The following is a 23,040-nucleotide window of genomic DNA, read 5'->3' on the forward strand; positions in this document are numbered from 1 at the left end:
CCCAAGAGGCCCCCCCTGATCCTCTCGGTCCCTCCCAGGGTTCCTTTAATTTCTATCATTTGTACCTGTTAGTATCCTGTTATACCGACGTTCTACTCGCCCACCCACATATGCCCCTGGGGGTTCTCAGCAAAAATGGTAGCGATGAGGAAGCAGCAGAGCCGCCGGCACAGTTCCGAAAGCGGCCACTAGATGACGACTGACCCACGCGGGCGGGGCTTGCAGTAAGGCCATGAGGCCGCCAGATGGTGGTCGAGGCCGCGGTTCCGAGGGCACTGCCCCGGCAAGTTGGAGGCGCGAGGGCCCGCGGGTCCCAGGGCGGCCCCAGTAGCCCTAGCGCAAGTGACCTGGACGCCGCTGCCTCCTGCCCGCACCATGACCCAGCCCGTGCCACGGCTCTCTGTGCCCGCCGCGCTGGCCCTGGGCTCGGTCGCGCTGGGCGCTGCCTTCGCCAGCGGCCTCTTCCTGGGTGAGTAGGGCCGGGCCTTCGGCACCCTCGGCAGAGGCCCCGCGGGCGGACGGACGCAGGAACAGAGCCCGTGAACCCGCGAGGCTGGCTGCGGCTGAGGCTCACCCCTGGCGCCCTGGAGCCCCAAGGCCCTGACCCAGCACCACCCCTCCCCGGCAGGGAGACGGTTCCCTCCATGGCGATCCCGGCGAGAGAAGCGCCTGCTGCCCCCTGAGGACAGCCCCCTGTGGCAGTATCTGCTGAGCCGCTCCATGCGGGAGCACCCGGCGCTGCGGAGCCTGCGGCTGGTCAGCAGGGCCGGAAGCGGGAACGGGCGCCCACCTCGGGCCGGGAGGGACCCACGTGGCTGTGTGACCTTGGGCTGGTCGGTGGCCCCGTCTGGGCTTCCTGGCCGCGCAGGCCGGCCATGGTTGGGCGTTCCATGAGGGTCCGCCCCTGGGCCACGCCCACAGCCACGCCTCTGGGGGCTCTAAACCTGGGGCTCAGCTGGGTGACTGGCAGGGCTAGTGCGACCCTCTCCTCCCCCCAAGCAGCTGACCCTGGAGCAGCCGCAGGGGGATTCCATGATGACCTGTGAGCAGGCCCAGCTCTTGGCCAACCTGGCTCGCCTCATCAAGGCTAAGAAGGCGCTGGACCTGGGTAGGGCGCGCGGCTGGGGTCACTGGGGGCCGGAGTCACCGGGCCGTCGCCCTACTCTGGCCTGAGCCTGTCCGTGTCCACGTCCCCAGGCACTTTCACAGGCTACTCAGCCCTAGCGTTGGCTCTGGCGCTGCCCCCGGCCGGGCGCGTGGTGACCTGCGAGGTGGACGCAGGGCCCCCGGAGCTGGGACGTCCCCTGTGGAGGCAGGTGAGTGTCCCACACACCTGAGGCCCTCGTCGGGCCCCTGGAGCCCGGCCACTCCCAGCCCCGGGAGAAGGGACATGCTGACTCTGACCCCGCTCCTTTCGCACGCAGGCCGAGGAGGAGCACAAGATCGAACTTCGGTTGAAACCCGCCCTGGAGACCCTGGGTGAGCAACGGAGCGGAAAGGGCCTTGGCGCCATTTCCCAAATGGGACCACCCGGCGCGAGGTAGTGACCCGGTCCGCCGGGCGGGCTTGGGCAATGACAGCCCCCCGCCACCCGGTACGCGGCCACATGCAGAGTGGCAGGCAGGGGCCCTCGAGTACCTGAATGGTCACAGCGCCTGGGCCGGCCTGGGCGGGGGCTTCCGGCCGCTGGGGCCTGCGGACTCAGCTGCATCTGCCCCTCCCTACCCCGCAAGACGAGCTCCTGGCCGCGGGCGAGGCCGGCACCTTCGACGTGGCCGTGGTGGATGCGGACAAGGAGAACTGCACCGCCTACTACGAGCGGTGCCTGCAGCTGCTGCGACCCGGAGGCGTCCTCGCTGTGCTCAGTGTAAGGGACAGCCCCGGGGGAGAAGAAAGACCCTCTTGAGCTGGGTCCGTCTTTTCCTTGGGCTCCTCCTCGCCCCACTGCCCCAGAGCCCCGCCTAGTACAATCACGTAAGCTCCTCCCCCCAGGTATTCGAACTGAGTCCCCAGGTTTTCCACTTTCCCCTGCTCAGGTCCTGGGTCTCCAGCTCTCACCCCGCCTCCTGCTCAGGCAACCCCCCCAGGCCCCGCCCCCACGATGCCCCGCCCCTCCGCAGGTCCTGTGGCGTGGAGAGGTGTTGCAGCCTAAACCGCAGGACGAGGCGGCCCAGTGTGTGCGAAACCTGAATGAGCGCATTCTGCGGGACGCTAGGGTCCACATCAGCCTCCTGCCCCTGGGCGACGGCCTCACCTTAGCCTTCAAGATCTAGGGCTGGCCCCTAGCGAGTGGCCTCAAGGGAGGGGCCCTGGGACCCCCAGCCATCAACACCGAGTTTTAAATCTGACAATAAAGTGAGGCCTGGGACACGACCATCTTCTGAGCCTCCATATGTGCTGAAGTGGGGTAGGGAGGGAAGGCCCCGCACTGGCTACATCTTCAACAACAGGGAGCCTTGAGGCCACAGATGTTCATCCCCTCCCTGGCACACTCCTGAGGACCCTCTGGCACCAGGGCTGTGGCCTGACCACAGGAGCTTCCAGCTGACTGGAAGCAGGGTATCAAAAGTTTTAATTGACCTGCCCACATGCAGTTGGTCAGAAACCCCAGCTCCTTGTGGAGATTTGCCTCCACAGGATCTGAGGGCTGGAAGCCTGGTAGAGCCCCTGTGGTCTCCCTCCGACACCTCTTCCTAAGAGGGGCAAATGAATGAAGTTCCTGTTCAGTGCAGCTGGAACTAGTGGAGACCAATCTGGGATCCGATGGCAGGAAAAGGGCCTTGCTCCGTGTAAGTGTTGTAGGTTATGCCAATTCTGCTGGCCGTTTGCCCATGTTGTCACGAACTGTCAGCTTGGCCTCACCTCTGCAGTGGAGGCCCTGGTCAACATCACCTGAGACCAGGCCACTTGACTTAGACCTGAGGACCTCAAGGTTGACTGGAGTATATATATATCCTGTCCTCCCCCTGAAGTCCTTGAAGAACATGAGAGACTGAGTGGGATCATTGGCCAGAGGTGTGAAGCAGACAGGCCAATAGGTAGGAGGCAACTTTTAACAAGTTCCCCAGAGGAAGATGAAGAGAAAGTTAAGCTTTCCAACACAAACATCTATGAGCCTATGAGCCAAAGTGGAGAGGGAGCCAGGTGCTTCACTCTTCTGGTTTAAACCTCCACAATCCATAGGAAGATCTTATCTCCACACCACAAATGAAGATCAGGCTCAGATATGAAGTGTCCTTTCCATCAACACTGCCTCAGGCCTCAGGCAGAAATGGCATCAGCCTAGAATTAGGTTTTGGCACCATCTGTTAGGCCTGGGTGGTGGAACTGAACCTGGAGGCTGCTGATTAATAAATTAATCATCTATTAATTTCTAACATATCAAGGCCACAGGAGCCCCATGAGCCCACAGTTGGCAACTTTCACAACCCTACAGCATTTGGGATATATACTTGCATTTCAGACAACCCTCAGGAACCTGGCTGTAAACTATCCTCCTCTCTCCCACTTATAAAAGTATATAAGAAGCACATGGGTGAATAGGTCCATTTTACTCTTAAGTATCCTGAAAACACAAGAGACGCTTTCATACCTAGCTTGCAGACACCCTTTCCTGTTTTTTTTCTTACCTAGCAATAGGTCCTGCCTGATTCAAACAAACTGGTTCAAATTCCAACTTACTGCCATTAAGTTATGTGTCTTACTCAATGGGCCATTCCAGCCAGTCCCTTAGGACAAACAGTGAGATCACAAGGGGCCTCTGTGCCCCCCATTCCACCTGTATGGAAAGCTTGTTTGGGTTGCTAATCTCTCATCAGATTCTTCTTGACCTGGAAATTTTCAGCATGTATCACTTTTTTGGGTAATGAGTAAGTATTACATTTTCTTATCTGTTCTCTCTGACTTCAAACTATACCACAGATCTAGTATTATGAATTTGTTCAACAAAACCCTTCTCTAACCTTTGATGGTATCTAACTCTTCTCCCATCAAAATTCCTCTTTCCTACTTTTCCAACCAGAATCATCTATTAATTTCTATCATTCAGCTCAAGTCCAGATTAAGGCCAATGGCCACATAGCCTGAAGGCACTCTGGTCACAAACTTAGGCCCAAGCTTTTCAGTGTCTGCCTGAAAAGAAATGAGTAACGACCTCTCACTGGGGCCCATACACTTCCATTTTACAGACCCTCTGGGTACTGACACTGTCTGTCTATGCCTTGCTCCCTTTCCCTACACCTCGTCCCATCCCACCTAACTAGGGCCTGGATCATTTCCAAAGCAATAACCCAAAGGGGTGTGGTGGGTGTATACAACCTTCAGCACCATCCCTTCATTTCTCTTTTTTCATCACTTGCTAACTCTTCCTGGAGTTCACGATGATACAATGTAATTTTTCAAATTTACAAACTGAAGATATAAAGGCATATATCTTCTTACTTTATTGTAGTCTAAAAATCTCATGGAGTTACTCTCGGGTCAGAGGACTTTGTGGCACAGATTTATGAAAAGAGCAAAATAAATGCTCACTGGAAAAATAAAGTACTAGCTAGATACAAGGAAGATTTGACCCTAGCTGCCAAGTTTTTAACTCTGCAAATACTTAGAGTCATAAATTATGTATACTTGTTTTATTCATAATTTGTAATGTTTGGGGATACCAAAAGTAATTCTAATGATGTTTGAAATTAACAAAAAATTTTAACCTCATCTTAAAACATCCACTGATCCATCTCATTCAATGGCAATATTCAATGTTAAAAGAAACATAAAAACAAACATGCACACAACTGCACAGTTTTCATAAAGGTCTATTTCATTATTGGTGGGTAGCGCATTTAACAGTTAAATACATTTAAATAATGTATAGGTGACTGCACGACTGCAGCACTGGTAACTAGATAGATAACCAATTCAACTAGAAACCAGCTAACAAGTAACTGCCTAAATATTTAAAATACAGCTCTTGTTTAGATCATCCTTTGTTTTGATCACCTTCTTGGGGGCGGGGGGGGAAGCCTGCTGGTCACACTGGAAATATATTAAGGCCAAATCTTCTGATATCCATTCCCAGAGGTTTCTTTCAGCTGGATTAAGCCTCCAGCTCCAGGGCAAGCCCAAGTTTGTGGCCTCCAGCATTAATGCTCTTCCCATCTACCAGAGCAGACAGTGTAAGCTTCACACCTGTAAACAAAAGCAGACAACCATCATGTGCCTGAAACACCTCATGGGAGTCTGCAGTCACGCCACAACCTGTCACTTTTCCTCAGCTTGTCAGATGACCTACTAGTGCCAGCCACCCGAGGGCGCTTGGGAGTATCTGAGACACCAGACAATTCATGTGCACATCCACAGTAAGGAAGGCATCTAGTCCGGGAGCATAAGAACGTTCATAATAAAGCTCAAACAGCTCTGGAAAATACAATCATGTTCAATACACTACCCAGACTAAAAGACAACCATAATTGGATCCTGGAAAGGAAAAGCTACAATTAAGAGACATTTCTGGGACAAGTGCAGAAATCCAAATATATACTATATATTAGGTATTATTTCAAACTGTTAATTTCCTTAGCTGTGAAAACAGTATTATAGTTATGATGTCTTTAAAATGATGCAGTTAAAAATGTCTTACTCTCATAATATGTATGCTAGGGCTGATGTGTCTGTGTGTTTGGAAAACATATATTTAAATAATTCATAAGGATATGTGGGGAAAAAAGAAAAGAAGGATTATGTATACAGACATGGAGAGATAAAACAAACAAGATGAATGTTAGTAATTGGTCAATGTGGGGAAGGTATGAGTGTTCGTAGTACCATTCTTTTCTTTAGGTTTCAAAACAGTCAAAAAGTCTGGGGAAAAAGTTCCAAGTGCTTTAGAACCTTGCTCTTCAGCTGGTGGTTCAAGAACCAGCAACACTGGCATCACCTAAGAGCGTGTTAGAAAGTCAGAACCCCTCGCCCCAGACCTATGTATTTTTTTAAGATTCCCAAGGTGATTCATGCACACACTGCTATTTGAGAAGTACTGCTCTAGAAACCACAGCAAGGCTCAAAATACTATGTAAAGTAAATGAGACTATAGAGACCAAACAACCAAAGCTATGAGTGAACTATGACTGGAGAAATAAAAATTACTACAAGACATTTCAGGTACAAGTGAGGAAAGTAAATAGAGAATGGATATTAAATAATAATATGGAATCACTGTTAACTTTCTCAGGTGTGATAACAGTATTGTGGTTATGCAGGAGAATGTTCTTATTCTGAGGAGATGCATGCTGAAGCATTTAGGGAAATGTCATGATAGCTGCAACTTCCAAACGGCTCAGCATTAAAAAAAAAAAAAAAAAAAGGAAAGGAATAAAAAACTGTGGCAAAAGGTAAACATGTGTTCATTGTACTCTCTGTCAATTCTTCTGTATGCTTGAAAGGTTTGCAAAAGAAGAAGCTGAATCTTGAGAAAGAAAAACGGAGTTGGAGGAATCAGGCTCCCCAACTTCAAACTATACCACAAAGCTACAGTATGGTACTGGCACAAAAACAGAAACATAAATCAACGGTACAGGATAGAATGCCCAGAGATAAACCCACGCACATATGGGCACCTAATTTACGACAAAGGAGGCAAGAACTTACAGTGGAGAAAAGACAGCCTCTTCAATAAGTGGTGCTGGGAAAACTAGACAGCTACATGTAAAAGAATGAAATTAGAACACTACCTAACACCATACACAAAAATAAACTCCAAATGGATTAAAGACTTGAATGTAAGACCAGATACTATAAAACTTTTAGAGGAAAAACACTCTTTGACATAAATCACAGCAAGATCTTTTTTGACCCACCTCTTAGAGCAACAGAAATAAAAACAAAAATAAACAAATGGGACTTAATTAAACTTAAAAGCTTTTGCACAGCAAAGGAAACCATAAACAAGACAAAAAGACAACCCTCAGAATGGGAGAAAATATCTGCAAATGAAACAACAAAGGATTAACCTCCAAAATATACAAACAGCTCACGGAGCTTAATATCAAAAAAACAAACAATCCAGTTAAAAAATGAGGAGACCTAAATAGACATTTCACCAAGGAAGACATACAGATGGCCAAGAGGCACATGAAAAGATGCTCAACATCACTAATTATTAGAGAAATGCAAATCAAAACTACAATGAGGTATATCACCTCACGCCAGTCAGAATGGCCATTATCAAAAAAGCTAGAAACAATCAATGCTGGAAAGGGTGTGGTGAAAAGGGAGCCCTCCTTACACTGTTGGTGGGAATGTAAATTGATACAACCACTATGGAGAACAGTATGGAGGCTCCTTAAAAAACTAAAAATAGAACTACCATATGACCCAGCAATCCCATTACTGGGCATATACCCTGAGAAAACCAGACACATGCAACCCAATGTTCATTGCAGCACCATTTACAATAGCCAGGACATGGAACCAACCTAGATGTCCATCGACAGATGAACGGATGAAGAAGATATGGCACATATATACAATGGAATATTACTCAGTCATAAAAAGAAACGAAATTGAGTTATTTGTAGTGAGGTGGATGGACCTAGAGTCTGTCATACAGAGTGAAGTCAGAAAGAGAAAAACAAATACCGTATGCTAACACATATATATGGAATCTTAAAAAAAAAAAATGGTACTGATAAACCTGGTTGCAGGGCAGGAATAAAGAGGTAGACATAGAGAATGGACTTGATGACATGGGGTGGGAGGGCGAAGCTGGGGCAAAGTGAGAGTAGCTTCAACATATATACACTACCGAATGTAAAATAGCTGGCTGGTGCGAAGCAGCAGCATAGCACAGGGAGATCGGCTCGGTGCTTTGTGACCACCTAGAGGGGTGGGATAGGGAGGATGGGAGGGAGGCTCAAGAGGGAGGGGATATGGGGATATATGTATGCATATGGCTGATTCGCTTTGTTGTGCAACAGAAACTAACACGGTATTATGAAGAAATTATACTCCAATAAAGATCTATTTAAAAAAAAATATCTAACAGTCTGTTTTCCAAAGTGGCTGTAATATTTTATGTGCATGCCAGCACTGTATGAGGGCTCTAACTTCTCCCTATCTTCATCTACACTTGTTATTTTCTAATGTTATATCCATTCTAGTGGGTAGAAGTGGTATTTCATTGTGGTTTTAATTTACATTTACTTAATGACTAATGACACTGAGCACCTTTTCCTGTGCGAATTAGCTATTTGTATGTCTTCATATAAATGTCTTTGCAAGTCTTTTGCCATTTTTTGATTGGGTTGTTTGTCATATTTATTATTGAGTTGTAAGAATTCTTTACGTGTTACGGGCACAAGACCTTTGTATGATTTGCAAACATTTTTCTCAGTCTATGGTATGTCTTTTCTTTCTCTTAATACTGCCTTTTGAAGCATAAACTCAAGTTTCCATTAAAAAAAAAAGAAGCTGAGAAATGAAACTAATTTTGAAACCACTATCAGAACAATCCTTAATACTTACCAGGCCTCAGAGTCTGAGTGTAGCCCACTCCAATTAAACTAGAGTTGTTGACTTTTGCCTAAGATAAAATGCAAAAACAAATGTAAGACAAATTTTTGAATGGAGAGACAAAGCCCCTGGGTGTTTCCCTATCATACAATTATGACGCGTTCACTTTTCCACGAGTTAATAAAATTTAATACTGTATTAAGCTAAGCAAAAACTAGGTGCCACTTAATCCTCATCCACTAAATTCAAATTGTCAGCAGGACACAAAACTCTTGCAATCTTGGGCTTCCCTGGTAGCGCAGTGGTTGAGAGTCTGCCTGCCAATGCAGGGGACACGGGTTCGAGCCCTGGTCTGGGAAGATCCCACATGCCGCGGAGCAACTAGGCCCGTGAGCCACAATTACTGAGCCTGCGCATCTGGAGCCTGTGCTCCGCAACAAGAAAGGCCGCGATAATGAGAGGCCCGCGCACCGCGATGAAGAGTGGCCCCCGCTTGCCGCGACTAGAGAAAGCCCTCGCACAGAAACGAAGACCCAACACAGCCATAAATAAATAAATAAATAAATAAATAAATAAATAAATAAATAAATAAATAAAATAAATAAATATATATATATATATATATATATATATATATATATATATATATTTTAAAAAAACCTCTTGCAATCTTTTGGGATGTGTCCACAGACCCCAAATTGTCCATATAGCACAAAAGCCTAAGCACTCTCATAAAAACTGTCCTTGTTGAGTCTAATCTAGCACATAAAACCATACCAGAATGTGGGTAATGGAAGTTCACCAGGCTCACTAACTACATGACATTGACACACACACCACCCTCAAAGTATGGCATGTGTACAGTTTAAATTTGTGACTACGACACACACTACTTTCAGGGGTATTCCTAAAGAATCTAAACCATGCATGTTCTAAATCTCCAAATGATAAGCACTTCCTCTGAAGAAAGAGACTGACTACAACTCCTTTAACTCATTTTCTCACACCTCTCATTAATGCCCTTGAGTCTTGGCTGTATATAACTAGACTGTGCTTAAGAAGACGTTCCAAAGGGGCATCATTTACCAATCCAGACCCTTCCCTCCTTGTACAATTCTACTATTTTAGGATTTTAGTCACAGACTTTAAAGGGCCGGAAGGAATCCTGGAGAGCAAGACATGGTCAGGAAAAGCTTCTAGCTCCATTCTCTCCCACCACTGACATCACTTAAACCATACCAGACGCCTATGGCTGTAAGTGGGGGCATCTCACCCTGCTCTCCATGGCCTAGGTTGCCTAGTCAGGCAACTTTGCTCTTCAGCATTTTGAGCACTATGGTAATAAAAAGATAACAAACAGCCTCTGGGATCAAAACAGACTTGGAAATGATTTGATGTCTACACTCTTTTGTAATGTATATCAAAACAGCCCAACTGAGAGAGAAATGATCCAACTATACAGGCAAAAGTCACATAAACAACACCTGTATTCACTTGGCACTACAGCCAAGTCTTCATGAGCCACCAATGACTGTGCGAGTTATTTGTCTAAGGAAGAAATGCCCCACTAGTAACCATCTTGTGCCAAACAAATTAAGAGCCCCAAACAATAAAACAGCTCCTACTATTTTAGGAGTCAACCATGAAACTAATGGAGCATTACGCAATGCTTTTATGCTTGATTAGGGTAACAGCAGCACTACTTAGGTGGACCATGCTAAATATTCAATAGTTTCCAAACTAATCCCCAGAAGTCACTCACTGGCACACAGGTCCCAAGCTGCCTTCCCATTTTAGACTGTGAGAGAGCTGCATCTTCTGCTGGCATTAAACCTGTGATGGTGCCACAGACATACATTTGAAGAGAATAGCAATGTAGCTACCACAGAATAGTGTGCTGTGTGAATCCTAAGGATTTTACTGCTACAGTGTAGTTAGAAATAGAGAAGGGAAAAATAAATGAATCACTGCCTTGCCAACAGGAAAAGCATTCCGGGTGCTTCTCATTCTCTCTGATTACAACTCTGCTAAGCTAAAACAAGAATGGGGCTAAAACTTAACTGCCTAAATTATCAAACCATATCGTCCTCAGGAATGAAGATGACTTTATGTAACAGAAATAACTCTCATGGAAGGTTTAACTCTCTTTCATTCTAGTACATACAGTGCTTGACCTGTAAGCAACTAACACGCAAGAAGAGCTGCTGATCTGCCTGAAACTGGAGCCAGCGCTCTATACCCTCAGACACTGTACTCCCTCCTACCACAATCCACTATGACTGAAGGAAGAAATAGCAGAAAGAGTGTAAGGACAGGACTAGGGTGGCCATGCAACCCAACCAACCCACAATAGAGGGGAGGGAGTTCCTGGGATGCAGGACTTTCAGTGCTCAAGTTGGGATAGTCCCGGGCAAAGCAGGATGAGCTACCTCGTCACCCTAGACAGAAGGGAAATCAAAAGACATGCAAGTCCAGTCCTGGCCCTACCTCTCTTTCCTTCCTTCCCTAGCTGTGGTCTAAGTCCTTCCTCTCTCCAAACTTTGGTTTCTTCACTTGCAAAACAGCATGTGTACCACTGGCTGCTCAGATCAAATCTGAAGATATTTTGTAAACCATTAAAGACAAACACAAAGTAACAGAGTAGTATTACCTTCCAACCAGGATGAGAACAGCCCAGGGCCCAAAACACTGGCTTCCCTGGGCTTGGACAGGCTTGGCCCTCATAGTTATTATCTACACTACTTCAGCAGCTTTTGAAGTTAATTTAAACAAACTCCTGTGGCCTGGATAGCAAACATCTCTGTCTCAACAAAAAAAACAGCATTCCGAGTTCTAGTCTCAATCTGTGTGTAAATTGGGAATTGTGTGAACCACAGTTCAAATTTTCAACACAATCCAATATACCCAAAGATTAAGTCCCACAACCAAAATCCCATTCTAAGCCCACAGCAGTACTCACAGAAATGGAAGCAGTGGGATCCAACTGATATTTAGCTGCAATGCCAAAGCGAGTACAGTTGGTTCCTGATGTCCAAGCAAGGTTTACTGAAGTGTCAAGATCTTCACATACTTTCTGATAAATTGATCCTCCAAATTCTGTCCCATCATTGCTGTAAGATATTTTAAATTAGTCAACCTAGACTAGACAATGTAATAAAGTCTAAGGCACAAGGCTGATATTGTAGCATTACATTTAAATAAAAGCCATTGCTTACATGGGTCTCTAGTATTCCACTGAAAACTTTAGTTTTAAAAGGTCTTTTCGGGGCTTCCCTGGTGGCGCAGTGGTTAAGAATCCGCCTGCCAATGCAGGGGACACGGGTTCGAGCCCTGGTCCAGGAAGATCCCACATGCCGTGGAGCAACTAAGCCCGTACGCCACAACTACTGAGCCTGCACTCTAGAGCCCGCGCGCCTAGAGCCCGTGCTCCACAACAAGAGAAGCCACCGCGATGAGAAGCCCGCGCACTGAAATGAAGAGCAGCCCCCGCTCACCGCAACTAGAGAAAGCCCGCGTGCAGCAGCGAAGACCCAACACAGCCAAAAACAAATAAATAAAATAAATAATTTTTTTAAAAAATGTCATCAATGGTCTTTTCCCAACTTATGTCCAAAAACACGGATTGGTCAAATCAATCATGGAGCCACTAACAATCACTAAGAATACATAATGCTATAGGAAAATGATCAAAATGTATTAAGGTGGGCGAGAAGGTTACAAAACAGACTTTTTGGTATGTATTTTATATACACACATATAAAAAGATGAAACAGCAAAGCATTAACAATTAACAAAAATTATACATCTAGATGGTGGGATTATGAAAAATTTTTGTTTTCTTCTTTGTACTTCTGTTATATACCAATGCATCATTTTTATAAGGGAAAAAATTCTTTTTAAGTCCTTTCTACATATACATTTAATTTGGGTTAGGTAAAAACTCTATACATTTTAGGTAATCCTATCAAATGAGCACCTCACACATCACAGACAATTAAGTCAAATGAATGCACATAGAGTTTGGCAATGTCTTAGCCTTTTTTTTTTTGGCCGCACCATGCAGCTTGTGGGATCTCAGTTCCCTGACCGGGGACTGAACCCGGACCACAGCAGTGAAAGCTCCAAATCCTAACCACTAGACCACCAAGGAACTCCCGTCTTAGCCTCTTCTAAAAATCCAAAGCACATCAAGCCTCATGTGAAATGAACATTTACTCTCTCAGCACCAAAACTCAGACTAATGGTTTTTACTGTACACTTCTGAAGGGCATTCTAGAAATGCCCAAGGATGATCTTTTTATGTTAAGAGAACTCCTTTAGGTTGTACTTAGATTCACAGGAGATGACAGGAGACATCAATACCACTTTGAGGTCCTACATCATAATATCCCACAAAAGAAATACTCACACATTAGTGTGTAGCTGGAAGTCCCCAGTCCTGTAGCCCACTGCAAAGTTATTCCTTGTCAGCTTTGATTTGGCACTGTCAAAGGTCATCTGGTACCCAGCAAGCCAGCCCTCATAACCAAAGACTGCTGAACCGTGGATTGCAGGTCCAGCAAAATCAAAGTCAACATCACAACCAAGGTTTATACATTCCCTCTTGTAAGAAGACTTGATTTTACCACTCTTCTTTCTGGAAAAAGAACAAACTGTCTTAAAACTGATGTCAGTGGGAAAGATTTACAGACATAACTTCTGCACAGAGGGCACAAAACAGATTTAAATGAACCTCACTGTAACTGGGGAGTACAGGCACACTTCGCTGTTTTACTGCAGTTCACTTTACTGTGTTTCCCTCCCCCCCACACCTGTTTGTAGCAATTGAGGGTTTGCAGCAAGCCTGCATCAAGCAAATCTGTTTGGGTGTTTTTTCCAACAGCATTTGTTCACTTTGTGTTGCTGTGTCACATTTTGGTAATTCTCACAATATTTCAAACATTATTATTAGCATTATAGTTGTTACAGTGATCTGTGGTCACCCATCTTCTGATGTTACTACTATGACTTGGTGAAGGCTCAGATCATGGTTGGCATTTTTTACAAATAAAGTATTTTTTAATTAAGGTATGTACATTGTTTTTTTCCCCAACATAATGCTACTGCACACTTAACAGACAACAGTATAGTGTAAACATAACTTTTATATGCACTGGGAAACCAAAAAATCCGTATGACTCGCTTTTTTACAATATTCACTTTATTGCAGTGGTTGGGAACCAAACCTGCAATATCTCCAAGGTATGCCTGTATAAGAGGTAGCAAGATATCATAAGAGTTAAAAAAAAAATATGGCTCAATGAACTGAAAGACAGGCACATGGGGCAACTGGACCACCACCACCATAGGAAGACTGCTTTGCAGAACTGGTTATCAGTCACAAAAGCCTACAAAAAACATGTTAGGTACCCAAGTTAGTGTCACAGTAAGAGGCAAATATTTGAAGGCAAGCCAACAACCATACTGCTCATGCTCCAAAGGCAGAAACAGAAATTCACCACCACAAGGCAGCTGAATGTGCACCTTTCTTAAATATACCAAAGAAGAATGCTTTTAAATTTAAAGCAGATAAAAATGTCCATGCTTACCCCGTGTTTGGTGAAAAGGTGGTATCAAATGTCAGTTTCAAACCTTGACAAATCTATTTCGAGAGAAAAAGAATTTGTTTTCAGCTCTATTTCTTTTTTGAAATACAAAAATAAAATAATTAATACTAAAGCACATTTTCAAATGTTACCTGGTCTTCAATAGCGATTTCTGTTCCCAGAGTATTATCAGTGTTCCACTTTTCTGTGAAAGTCAGACCATACTCACACCATTTATATTTGGTCTCCAAGGTCCCGGTAACTTTACCAGTGTCTGTATTAGATGAACCAGATGTTGAGAATTCCTAACAAGACAAGACAAACTTCAGGAACTTTCTCGTAAGCCTAGAAGAATCCACTTCCTAATTTACACACACACACACAAAAACCCACTGAAACACAATAATTTCACTAATCCTCTTTTTTCTAGCTTCCCAAACACTCCTACCCTCTGCTACTGAGTATATACAAGAGCGACAAATTAGCCTGTAAGTTACTGACTACACCTTACTACTGCTGACATTTCCAACCAATGGATCAAAAGTTACTTGTTTCTGATTCTCAAGTGAACAACAAACTATACACCTTTTAAGGAAACTTCTGCTAAGGTGATTTTATTTGGGATTCAAAAAAATCAGTGGGGGAGGTAGGTGGGGGTGGATGGATGTTTTAGTACTGCTTCCAATCTGCCTGATATTGAATGAAACACTAAATAGGTCAGTATGGCTAATCACAGACCCCCTTCATTAAAATCTGAGTTTATACACAATTTACTATGAAATGGTTCCTGAAAATCCTTAAAAGGAAAGCATCCCACTGTAAGAATCTATGCCACAAACAAAAGTTTTTTTTTTTTTAATTCTTTGGTAACCTCAATATTGTTTCTGACACAAAGAGTCTTCATCAGGTTTAATGCCTTTCCAGCCATCTTTCACATTCTCATTAAAAAAAAAAAAAAAAAAAAAACGGGGAGGGCAATTATAGATTTACTCTATAACTGGTTTATATCATGCATAATATAAACTATACTCTGTAAAACTGATGATATTAGTAGAAAAAATAACCTATGCAGTGATCAATTTGAAGTGCACTATATAATCTTATGTTTGTAGCAAATATAAATAACTTGCCAATCCCTAATTGCACACCAACTGAAAAGAAAGGCATAATATGGAGAGGGCTTAACTGAAATTCAAGATCTGCTACAGATAATCCAGAAATCTAACCTTCCAGAGCTTAGTATACAGGCAAGAAAATGAAATCTTCCAAGATAAAATGTTAAAAATGCCCTTTGAGGGTTCTGATCTGACTGCTAATGATGGTTATACTCTTAAGGCCATTGGAAAGCCAAATTTAAAGATGGCTAATCTGATCTAATAAAGAAAAGCCTTCGACCTGAAATTGTGATACCTGCAGAATGAGGAAATATCAAAAAGTCTATCAATAGGAGAAAAGACCAATCATCCTTCACTTAGAAAACAGAGCATTTGTGTAACTATTGCTCTGCCGTGAAACAGACTCAATTCTTTAGGTCTTATATACAATCTCCTGAAATTAGATGCTTTCAGTAACAGAAATTTCAAGTCAAAGCTTGGCACTCAATGCCCATACTAAAAAGCACCAGATTGTGTTAGGGAAGAACACTGGATATGAAATTAGGAGTCCTGACATCCAGTTCTGGCTGGCATTTACCAAATGAGTAACACTGAGGAAGACACTTTTCTGGGTCTCAGTTACCTCAACTGTACTAACAAAACCTACCTCTGGAGGATAAACTGGACTGAGACTTTGAAAGCTCTGCACATTTTCACATGCTCTACACAACAAGAATGCATTATTAAAACAATATAATATATATGGAGCCACGCTCTAACAGATTTGAAATGCAAATGTGTACAAGTAGCTATTTTTAGTCCTGAGTGACAATGATTAATGATTCTTGAGGCCCCACCCACTGCCACCCATCAGCCCACAGACTGAGCCAGCTTATATACATGCTAAGTACATGCCAAGGAGTCCTCAAGACACAAAACCAAGAAGATCACACTGTGATCTGGGACCAGAATTGGGTCAGATGACACCACTGGTAGAGCTTATACCCTCCCTTTCACTCCTCACCAAGACATTTAGGCTTCTACCTTCTGCAGTGGCCCAGACATCTTTGCAATTCAGGTGAGAAATGGGACTATTTGGGGCCAGGTACATATTACAAGATCAGTACCATGTTTTTGAATTACATACATTAAATGTAAATTAAAACATACTATATCTAATCAAGCTCTTACATATCCTTCATGTTCTTAAGCTTAATTTCATAAAATTCCTATCCACAATAAGCCTTTCCTTTCCAACAAAGATTTTGATTTATCAAACAATCTAGTACTAGATACACTGCTCTGACTGTTCCCCACTTTAAAGTTTATTTTGGCTCTCCAGCCAGCCAACAAGCTTTTTAAACACAAGAATTGAGTCTTCTACTTTTTTTAGAAGGCCTTTTGTGTTTCAGCAAATACACAGCAAGTGGTTTATAAGGGGCAACAGGTTAAGAGAGGGAACACAAAACAAACACTAAGTCACTGCTCTGTAACCTGTTACCTTGAGCAAGTAAGTCACTCAACCACACTAAATACTCAGGCTTCCTTTCAGACCAAAGAAACCAAAAACCAGATGTGACCAATATAAAACCCCAGAAATCCAAGTCTAGGCATTGAGAAACTACAAAATGATTAATTTAAATAAATACCAGTTATATGCACTAAGGGCGTTAACAACTATAGGAAGAATTTATCAAAATAACCAATAATATTCAATATGCACACACTATACCCATCCCCAAAACAATCCCAAAACAAAAAATTTTCGAAGAAAAAAATTACACAAAATTAAATTTTACTTTACTCTCTTTGAGGGAGTGTTAGGCAGGATCAAGACATCCAAATATCAAAATAGTAACCTCTTTAAAAATACTCAAATTTAGGACTCTCTAAATTCACAAAATACAAGTGGAAACCCTCCCCAAGGCGGGCTGCTAGAATATGACCATTACATAAAAGATTAGTACACTCAAATTAAGAGTTACTGAATATTTTTATGCCCAGAACTCTTAATGTTTTTCACAGGCATTAAAAGAAGGAGTTACAAAAAAGTATAACAGGTTCCCTGCCTTTAAGCTTGCAACCTTACTGAGTAAACAGAATCCCACATGACCAGAGTCTTTCCTGAGTTCCTTGTGCATACAAAGTAATATGGCAAAAGACCACATGAAAATCAGAAATCATATCCAAAGCCAAAATAAATCAAGATAAAATTCCCTTAAAACGAAATTATCTTTTGCTCCTTCTTTAAGATAAAATGGGTAGACATCTTTCAGTTATGACTATTTTATGGGTTGAAAAATTGTATAAAGGCTCGTCAGAACTTATCAAATACCTAACACTCACCACGCCACTGCATGACTTTGTTTTCACATCCAGTTTCACCAACCCAAAACCTTCAAGTAGAGAGCAAAAGAAGAACAAAATGATCTTTTTGTATAAAAGATGCATACCAATAGCTGACTCTACATTTAAAAAAACAAAACCCAGAAAGATTTCACATATTCAGAGGGGGATAAAAATGTGTGTTGATATACAATATTTAAATGAAAACAATTTAAATTATTCTATGTAAATAACATGTAAAGGACAGAACACCTCTATGAAGCTTTGCCTAGTATGTTGGTATGTATTTGGCACCCACCCTCAAAGATAGCTTTCAAATCATCTTATCAAAGCATTTATTAAAAAATGCTTTTCAAACCTAAACATCAGATCAGAAAATCAATTCAACTTAAATATCAGAACAGTCAATAGTTTATTATAATACAGGCATTTAAAACATTTATCCCAAAGGCATACCTCGCTTTGGAATTAATAATCTGAACAACTGGGGAAATAATCTAAAGGATAGGGAGGGTGGGGTGTGGAACAAAATCTTTAAGAAAACCCATATTTATTTGCAAAAACCCATAACCCTTTATGAGTCACCACCATAAATGCAAAAAACAGTAAAACATCGTAATTCTAGCCAACCAAGGCCTAAACTATATCCGAACGAAATGAAAGCACAATTGTTTTTTTTCTTAAAGGTAAATTCCCTGAACTAAAGTATGAAAAAATGGAGGACATTGGGATGGAGGAAGGAAATGTGGGATGGAGGGGAATGTGGATTGTTACAGTACTCTTTTAACAGAAATATTATCTTAAATGTAGCTAATAGAAGAATTACTGCAGCAAAGTATTTACAATCTGAAGAAATTACTAATTCACTAAGCAATCCAAACACACATTTTCGCTTCAGATCTAAAATTTTTAAAACATTTCTTACCAAATCCTTTGTTGAATATATCTCTGGCAGCTTTGCCAAGGTCAGCATATGATGGAGGAATACACATTGCTGCTGGGAAGAAACATTCCAGTGTTAATGTCCCTGTTCTCCCACAGTCTGTCCAAGAACTAGCTTATGACCCACTGCTACCTTTAAATCCAAGCAGTCCAACTTGGTTTTGATACCACTAGAAGCTACAATAACACTGTAGTCTAGTACGATCCATGAAGGAGGTATCGGCACCAAAGGTTTATTCCTAAAATAGATAATCACAGTTAAGTGCTTATACAAACTTGGGAAATTCCCTCCAAAATGTAAAAAGATTTTCTATTCCTAAATTTACACAGTGCCTGTAGCCTCACTTCCTAGGATGGGACTAGTACAAAGAATCAAACACATACACACGTATATATCTGTACATACAGATATACCTGCCAAAATTCACTGGAATATGCTGATTTAACCAAATGAGATTAAATTAAAAACTAAGACAAGTCCCTCTCCCCCCTATTCATCCTTTAGTATCCTCAAGGAGATCAAAACCAATATTCTGAAGTAGAAAGAGAAAGATAATTCATACTTCTGAAACTTAAATATTGGAACTTAAAAAAAAAATACACCCATTTATGTTTCACTCAAGCGCCTACATCAACTAAATATCAAATGCACTTTAAACATATTAATATGACACTCAAGTCCTCGGCCCACGCTATGAGGCATAAGGGCAAGCAATCTGAGGTCGTTACACCAGCTCATTCATTCTACATAGCACGTCCACGCCCTTAGGAGCACATGTAATGAATGACCTTGCGCCCTCACACGGGGGGTTACTACTTCCTCTAAAAAAGTGACTGATCCAATCCTGCAAAAGCTGAACCCGATAATTAATAACTTTCTGCTTCTGAGTTCGTCAACGCTGAACGTGAATGCGGCCATAGACCAGCTCCCCAGGCCTAGTCAGTCCCCCTATCCGAAATCCAACCACCCAGCCCCTCCGCCGCAAAGCCAGGGAAGTCAGACGGTGGAGTGGCTACCGAAAGGGGCGAACTTCCAAGCTCTTGGAGAGAGAGAGGCAAAGAAGCTGCGATTTTCTGGTCGGGAGGCTTCGGCTACCCAGACACCGCCGCCCCATCCCGCAGAGATCTCCGCTCTACTTACGCCGTGGGCAGGTCTGTCCGTAGGTCGCCATAGCGAGGCCGCGGGGAGAGGTGATCTGAGGGAGGAACAAGAAGTGCGGTCAGCGGGGCTCAGAGGCGAATCAAGGGATCAGAAGGGGGTCTCAGACAGAGGGGAGAGGGGCCGCGGGGCAGCGCGGCCATCTTAGGGAGTCGGGGCCGACCCCGAGTCCGGCTCAGGCGTCCTACTTGGCCGCCGGAGCCTAGGCCCCAAGGTCCGAGTGAGGCGGGCGCGGCGGTACCTGATGGTCTCCTGGGGGGAGAGGCAGGCGCCGCTGCCGCTCCGCTAGCAGCTGAGGCCGCTCGGCTAGCTCTGCGTCCCGCTGCAGCTGCCGCGGCTGGAGGGCGAAGTGAAGGAGACACCGTTCCGCCCGCCGCAACCCTGTCCTCCCCCCGCCAGGACCCTGCCGCTGCCCCTGGGGCTGCCCACCGCGCCTGTCCCCGCAGCGCCGTCCGCTGCTCACTCCAACCTGCTCCGAAACGGCCACGTGTTCCGAGAGCACCTCTGCCCACGGGGTGAGCTGCCTCGATCCCTCGGCAGGGGCAGGAAAAGCAGAAGCTGCCGGACCTCAAGTCAGGCAGCTACGAGGGCAGCCCCTGAGGCGAAGGGGCGGGGAACGGCGGAGGCAGCGTGGAGGGGAACGCGCGGGCTAGGGATGTGGCGGAGGCCCCGCGCGCGCTCGTCACGGGCGGGGCGGGGCTTCAGGCGCGTGCCTGCGCGGGGCTTGGCGCGACTGGGAGTGGCCGCGCACCCCGGGTCACGTACTTCTCTCCAACTCCCTTTGGAGAGTTTCGCACACCCTGTGGTTCGCACACCCTGCAGAGCCAGTCCCCAGTCTAGGAGGGAGTCAGCTGAGCGTTACCCCTTCTACACTGAGCAAGTGCAGCGTGCGCTTCTGAAAGACTGTCTCTCTCTCCTGGCCCAAGGAGAAACGAGTGGGGCACAGAGACGCACCTCCCGCCCCTTGTGCACGCCCTTACTTCGTCCGCCTCCCACCACCGTGTAATCGCCTTGCAGGGCGGAACTCGACCTGAGAGTCTATCTTGGGTTGCCGCTCCCTGAACAGACGAGCACGTCTCGGGGTGCCCCGCCTTGCCCCGCACGCCCCCCTTCCTCGGCTCACGCCCTAGGGTTCCTTTTCTGCCGCCTCCGTCTCGCTTAGAGGTGGGACTGCTTTACACAGTCAGGGAACTGGAGCTGTCTTAGTGAGTCAAGCCTGCTAGAAAATTTAGGAATCATGCCGACCAAGCATTAGAATGCTGCACTCAAGTTCCCTGGGTATGCAGGAAGAGTGAGGGAGCCAAGGGAATAAGAAAAAGTGAGGCGTCTACTGAGATGGAAATAGAGTCAATTTAGGCTCCGGAATCGATCGCCAATTATCAGCAATTTATCCCCTCTGTACCCCAGTTTCTTTATTTATAAGTTTAAATGAGATGAAGTGGTCTTTAATAACCATTTGGCCGTAGACTATGAGCAAAGCCTTTTGACCCCTGACTCTGGCTCTGAAAGCCACCTCTGCTCAAATGCTGACAAGGTTCCATCTCCTCCTAAACCAGGAAAAAAGGATAGCTAGACAGCCTTCCACAATGCAAAGCCGGATTAAAGCTGCAGCCTGGTGGATTTCCCTCCCATGAGCAAACCCAGCCAGCAATCTTGCCTAGTCATGGTTGGGATTAGTCATTGCAAAGGGTTAGAGGAAGGGAAGAGCCTTTGCTCTTAAAAGTTCAAGCACCAGAAGCACTGATAAATTCCTTCATTCAAGCTCAGACAGATTGGTCTGAAGTCAGTCTGGTTCCACAGGGAACTGGTCTGCTCTGGCCATGTTTGATGCTACTGTGAGACTAATGGCAGAGAATGCCATCCCATCACAACTGCAGCATAATATACCACCTCCCAGAAAAACCTAGACTCTGCTCAGCCACCTTCATTACCTGCAGTAGGGCTTATCACCCTGTGAACTAGCTAGCATTTTTAACCCCCAGAGAATTTCACTGTGCCACAGAACACAGATCTGAGCCTTCACCCTCTACAACTCCAAGGAATGTACACAATATCTAAAACCAGCAGCAGAATCATGGCAATTTATTTCAAAGTTGGATTCAGTAAATATATCTGAGTGCTTACATCCAAAGCTCTTTAGACCAAAGCATCATTAGTAGCAGCCACCGCTTATAAAGCAACTACCTTGTGTCACCCACAAGGGAAGAAAAGTCCATTCAGACACAGCTCCTGCTCTCAAGGCACTTACAGTCAAGCATGTGGAGAGGTGTCAAGAATTGGGAAGAGTCCAAGATTTTCCCTATGTGCAAGCTAGCAAGTTAGCCTGCCATAGTTTCATAGGTTCATAGATGCTGGCAGAAGACATGAAACTTGAAGTTCAGACAAAGGACTTTATTATGTATGGCTCAGCAGGCAGCATAAGCTTCATGTTCACATCAGTTCCCCTTGCCCTCTGTGTTCCACAGGGGTGATGCAGAGCACCCTAGGTAGAAACTGCACACCATGCATTTGTGTCACAGCTGAGGAATCCTAAACTTAGAAAACCTCCTGCCTTATCAGAGCTGCTAACCTACCCAGTCTTTGCCCCAGAGACATACATTATTATACTTCTCTGGAAATAAAATCTGCCCTCTGCCTCCTGTCCCAGAGGGAGTTACTACCCCTGTCTCCCAAGGCTGTTTGCTATGCAAACATTCTTAAGAAGATAGTTTGAGATAAAAGCTGTCACAAGACATGTAGAAATACCATGGAGAATTGCCCTACAAAGTAGGATGGAGAATTCAGGAGTTGCAAGGACGATGCAAAACATAAGCACAGAGAACTGTGGGCACAGTTAGACTGAGGAGATGCTTGCACTAAAGTTTGAAAGTAGGACTTATCAAAATTGGAAAGCCAACAGGTCAAGGATGGAAAAGCAAAATTCTAGAAAGAGGCATATGCAAAGCCATTCAGGGGCTTGAAGTGGCAAGAATCATTTGGAAACCACAAGTAATTAAGTAAAGCTGGAAAAACCTGTAGAAAAATTTGCAAGATGAGTCTAAAGATATTGGCTGGAGTCAAAGGACTAAGGTCCTGAAAGCAGCAAGTAAGGAGGAGTCTGGGGTGGCTGGGAGCAACATTTTTGACTTGAGCAGCTGGGAGGACAACGGTCTCACTCATTGTTGGAAGGGCTATGGGAAGAGGGACAGGTGTGAAGATAAAGAGGATGATTCAATTTCAAATAAGTATGAGGAGCCAGGGACCACCAACTCTAAATAGAGTTGTCCTATAAGCAGAAGCCTAGGAGACAGGTCTGGAGAGGAGACATTGACATGAAAATTTTAGTTTTAATTATGGCTAATCATGGGTGTGATTAAAGTCCATAAGCAATGTGATAGGAATAAAGATAGAAGTCTTAGGAGAAGTGGTT

At 44.4% G+C, this 23,040-nt stretch overlaps 2 protein-coding genes across 8 annotated transcripts; one reads left to right on the forward strand and one right to left on the reverse strand.

The window, feature by feature from the left end:
* Positions 1–264: 264 nt before the first annotated feature.
* COMTD1 (catechol-O-methyltransferase domain containing 1) lies at positions 265–2,373 on the forward strand. 2 transcript variants are annotated; one of them, XM_036827916.1, is made up of 7 exons: positions 265–469; positions 629–756; positions 1,000–1,108; positions 1,198–1,316; positions 1,425–1,479; positions 1,734–1,867; positions 2,121–2,373. In XM_036827916.1, the coding sequence occupies exons 1-7, from the start codon at positions 376–378 to the stop codon at positions 2,271–2,273; spliced, it is 792 nt and encodes a 263-aa protein (XP_036683811.1). In that variant the 5' UTR covers positions 265–375; the 3' UTR covers positions 2,274–2,373. The 2 variants fall into 2 exon arrangements, with proteins under 2 accessions (XP_036683811.1, XP_036683812.1); XM_036827917.1 differs by having other exon boundaries at positions 267–469; positions 1,003–1,108.
* Positions 2,374–4,616: 2,243 nt separating this feature from the next.
* On the reverse strand, positions 4,617–20,321 carry VDAC2 (voltage dependent anion channel 2). 6 transcript variants are annotated; one of them, XM_036828747.1, is made up of 11 exons: positions 19,873–20,033; positions 19,614–19,668; positions 18,606–18,711; positions 18,456–18,527; positions 17,531–17,580; positions 14,243–14,395; positions 14,094–14,146; positions 12,914–13,141; positions 11,465–11,615; positions 8,518–8,575; positions 4,982–5,184 (listed from the first exon to the last, which is right to left on the reverse strand). In XM_036828747.1, the coding sequence occupies exons 4-11, from the start codon at positions 18,520–18,522 to the stop codon at positions 5,093–5,095; spliced, it is 852 nt and encodes a 283-aa protein (XP_036684642.1). In that variant the 5' UTR covers positions 18,523–18,527; positions 18,606–18,711; positions 19,614–19,668; positions 19,873–20,033; the 3' UTR covers positions 4,982–5,092. The 6 variants fall into 6 exon arrangements, with proteins under 6 accessions (XP_036684643.1, XP_036684640.1, XP_036684642.1 ...); XM_036828745.1 differs by lacking the exon at positions 18,606–18,711 and having other exon boundaries at positions 4,794–5,184; positions 18,456–18,524; XM_036828744.1 differs by lacking the exons at positions 18,606–18,711; positions 19,873–20,033 and adding an exon at positions 20,101–20,321.
* Between the last annotated feature and the right edge of the window lie 2,719 nt (positions 20,322–23,040).

The sequence above is a fragment of the Balaenoptera musculus genome, chromosome 16 (genome assembly GCF_009873245.2).
Source record: "Balaenoptera musculus isolate JJ_BM4_2016_0621 chromosome 16, mBalMus1.pri.v3, whole genome shotgun sequence".
NCBI classification, from domain to species: Eukaryota; Metazoa; Chordata; class Mammalia; order Artiodactyla; family Balaenopteridae; genus Balaenoptera; species Balaenoptera musculus.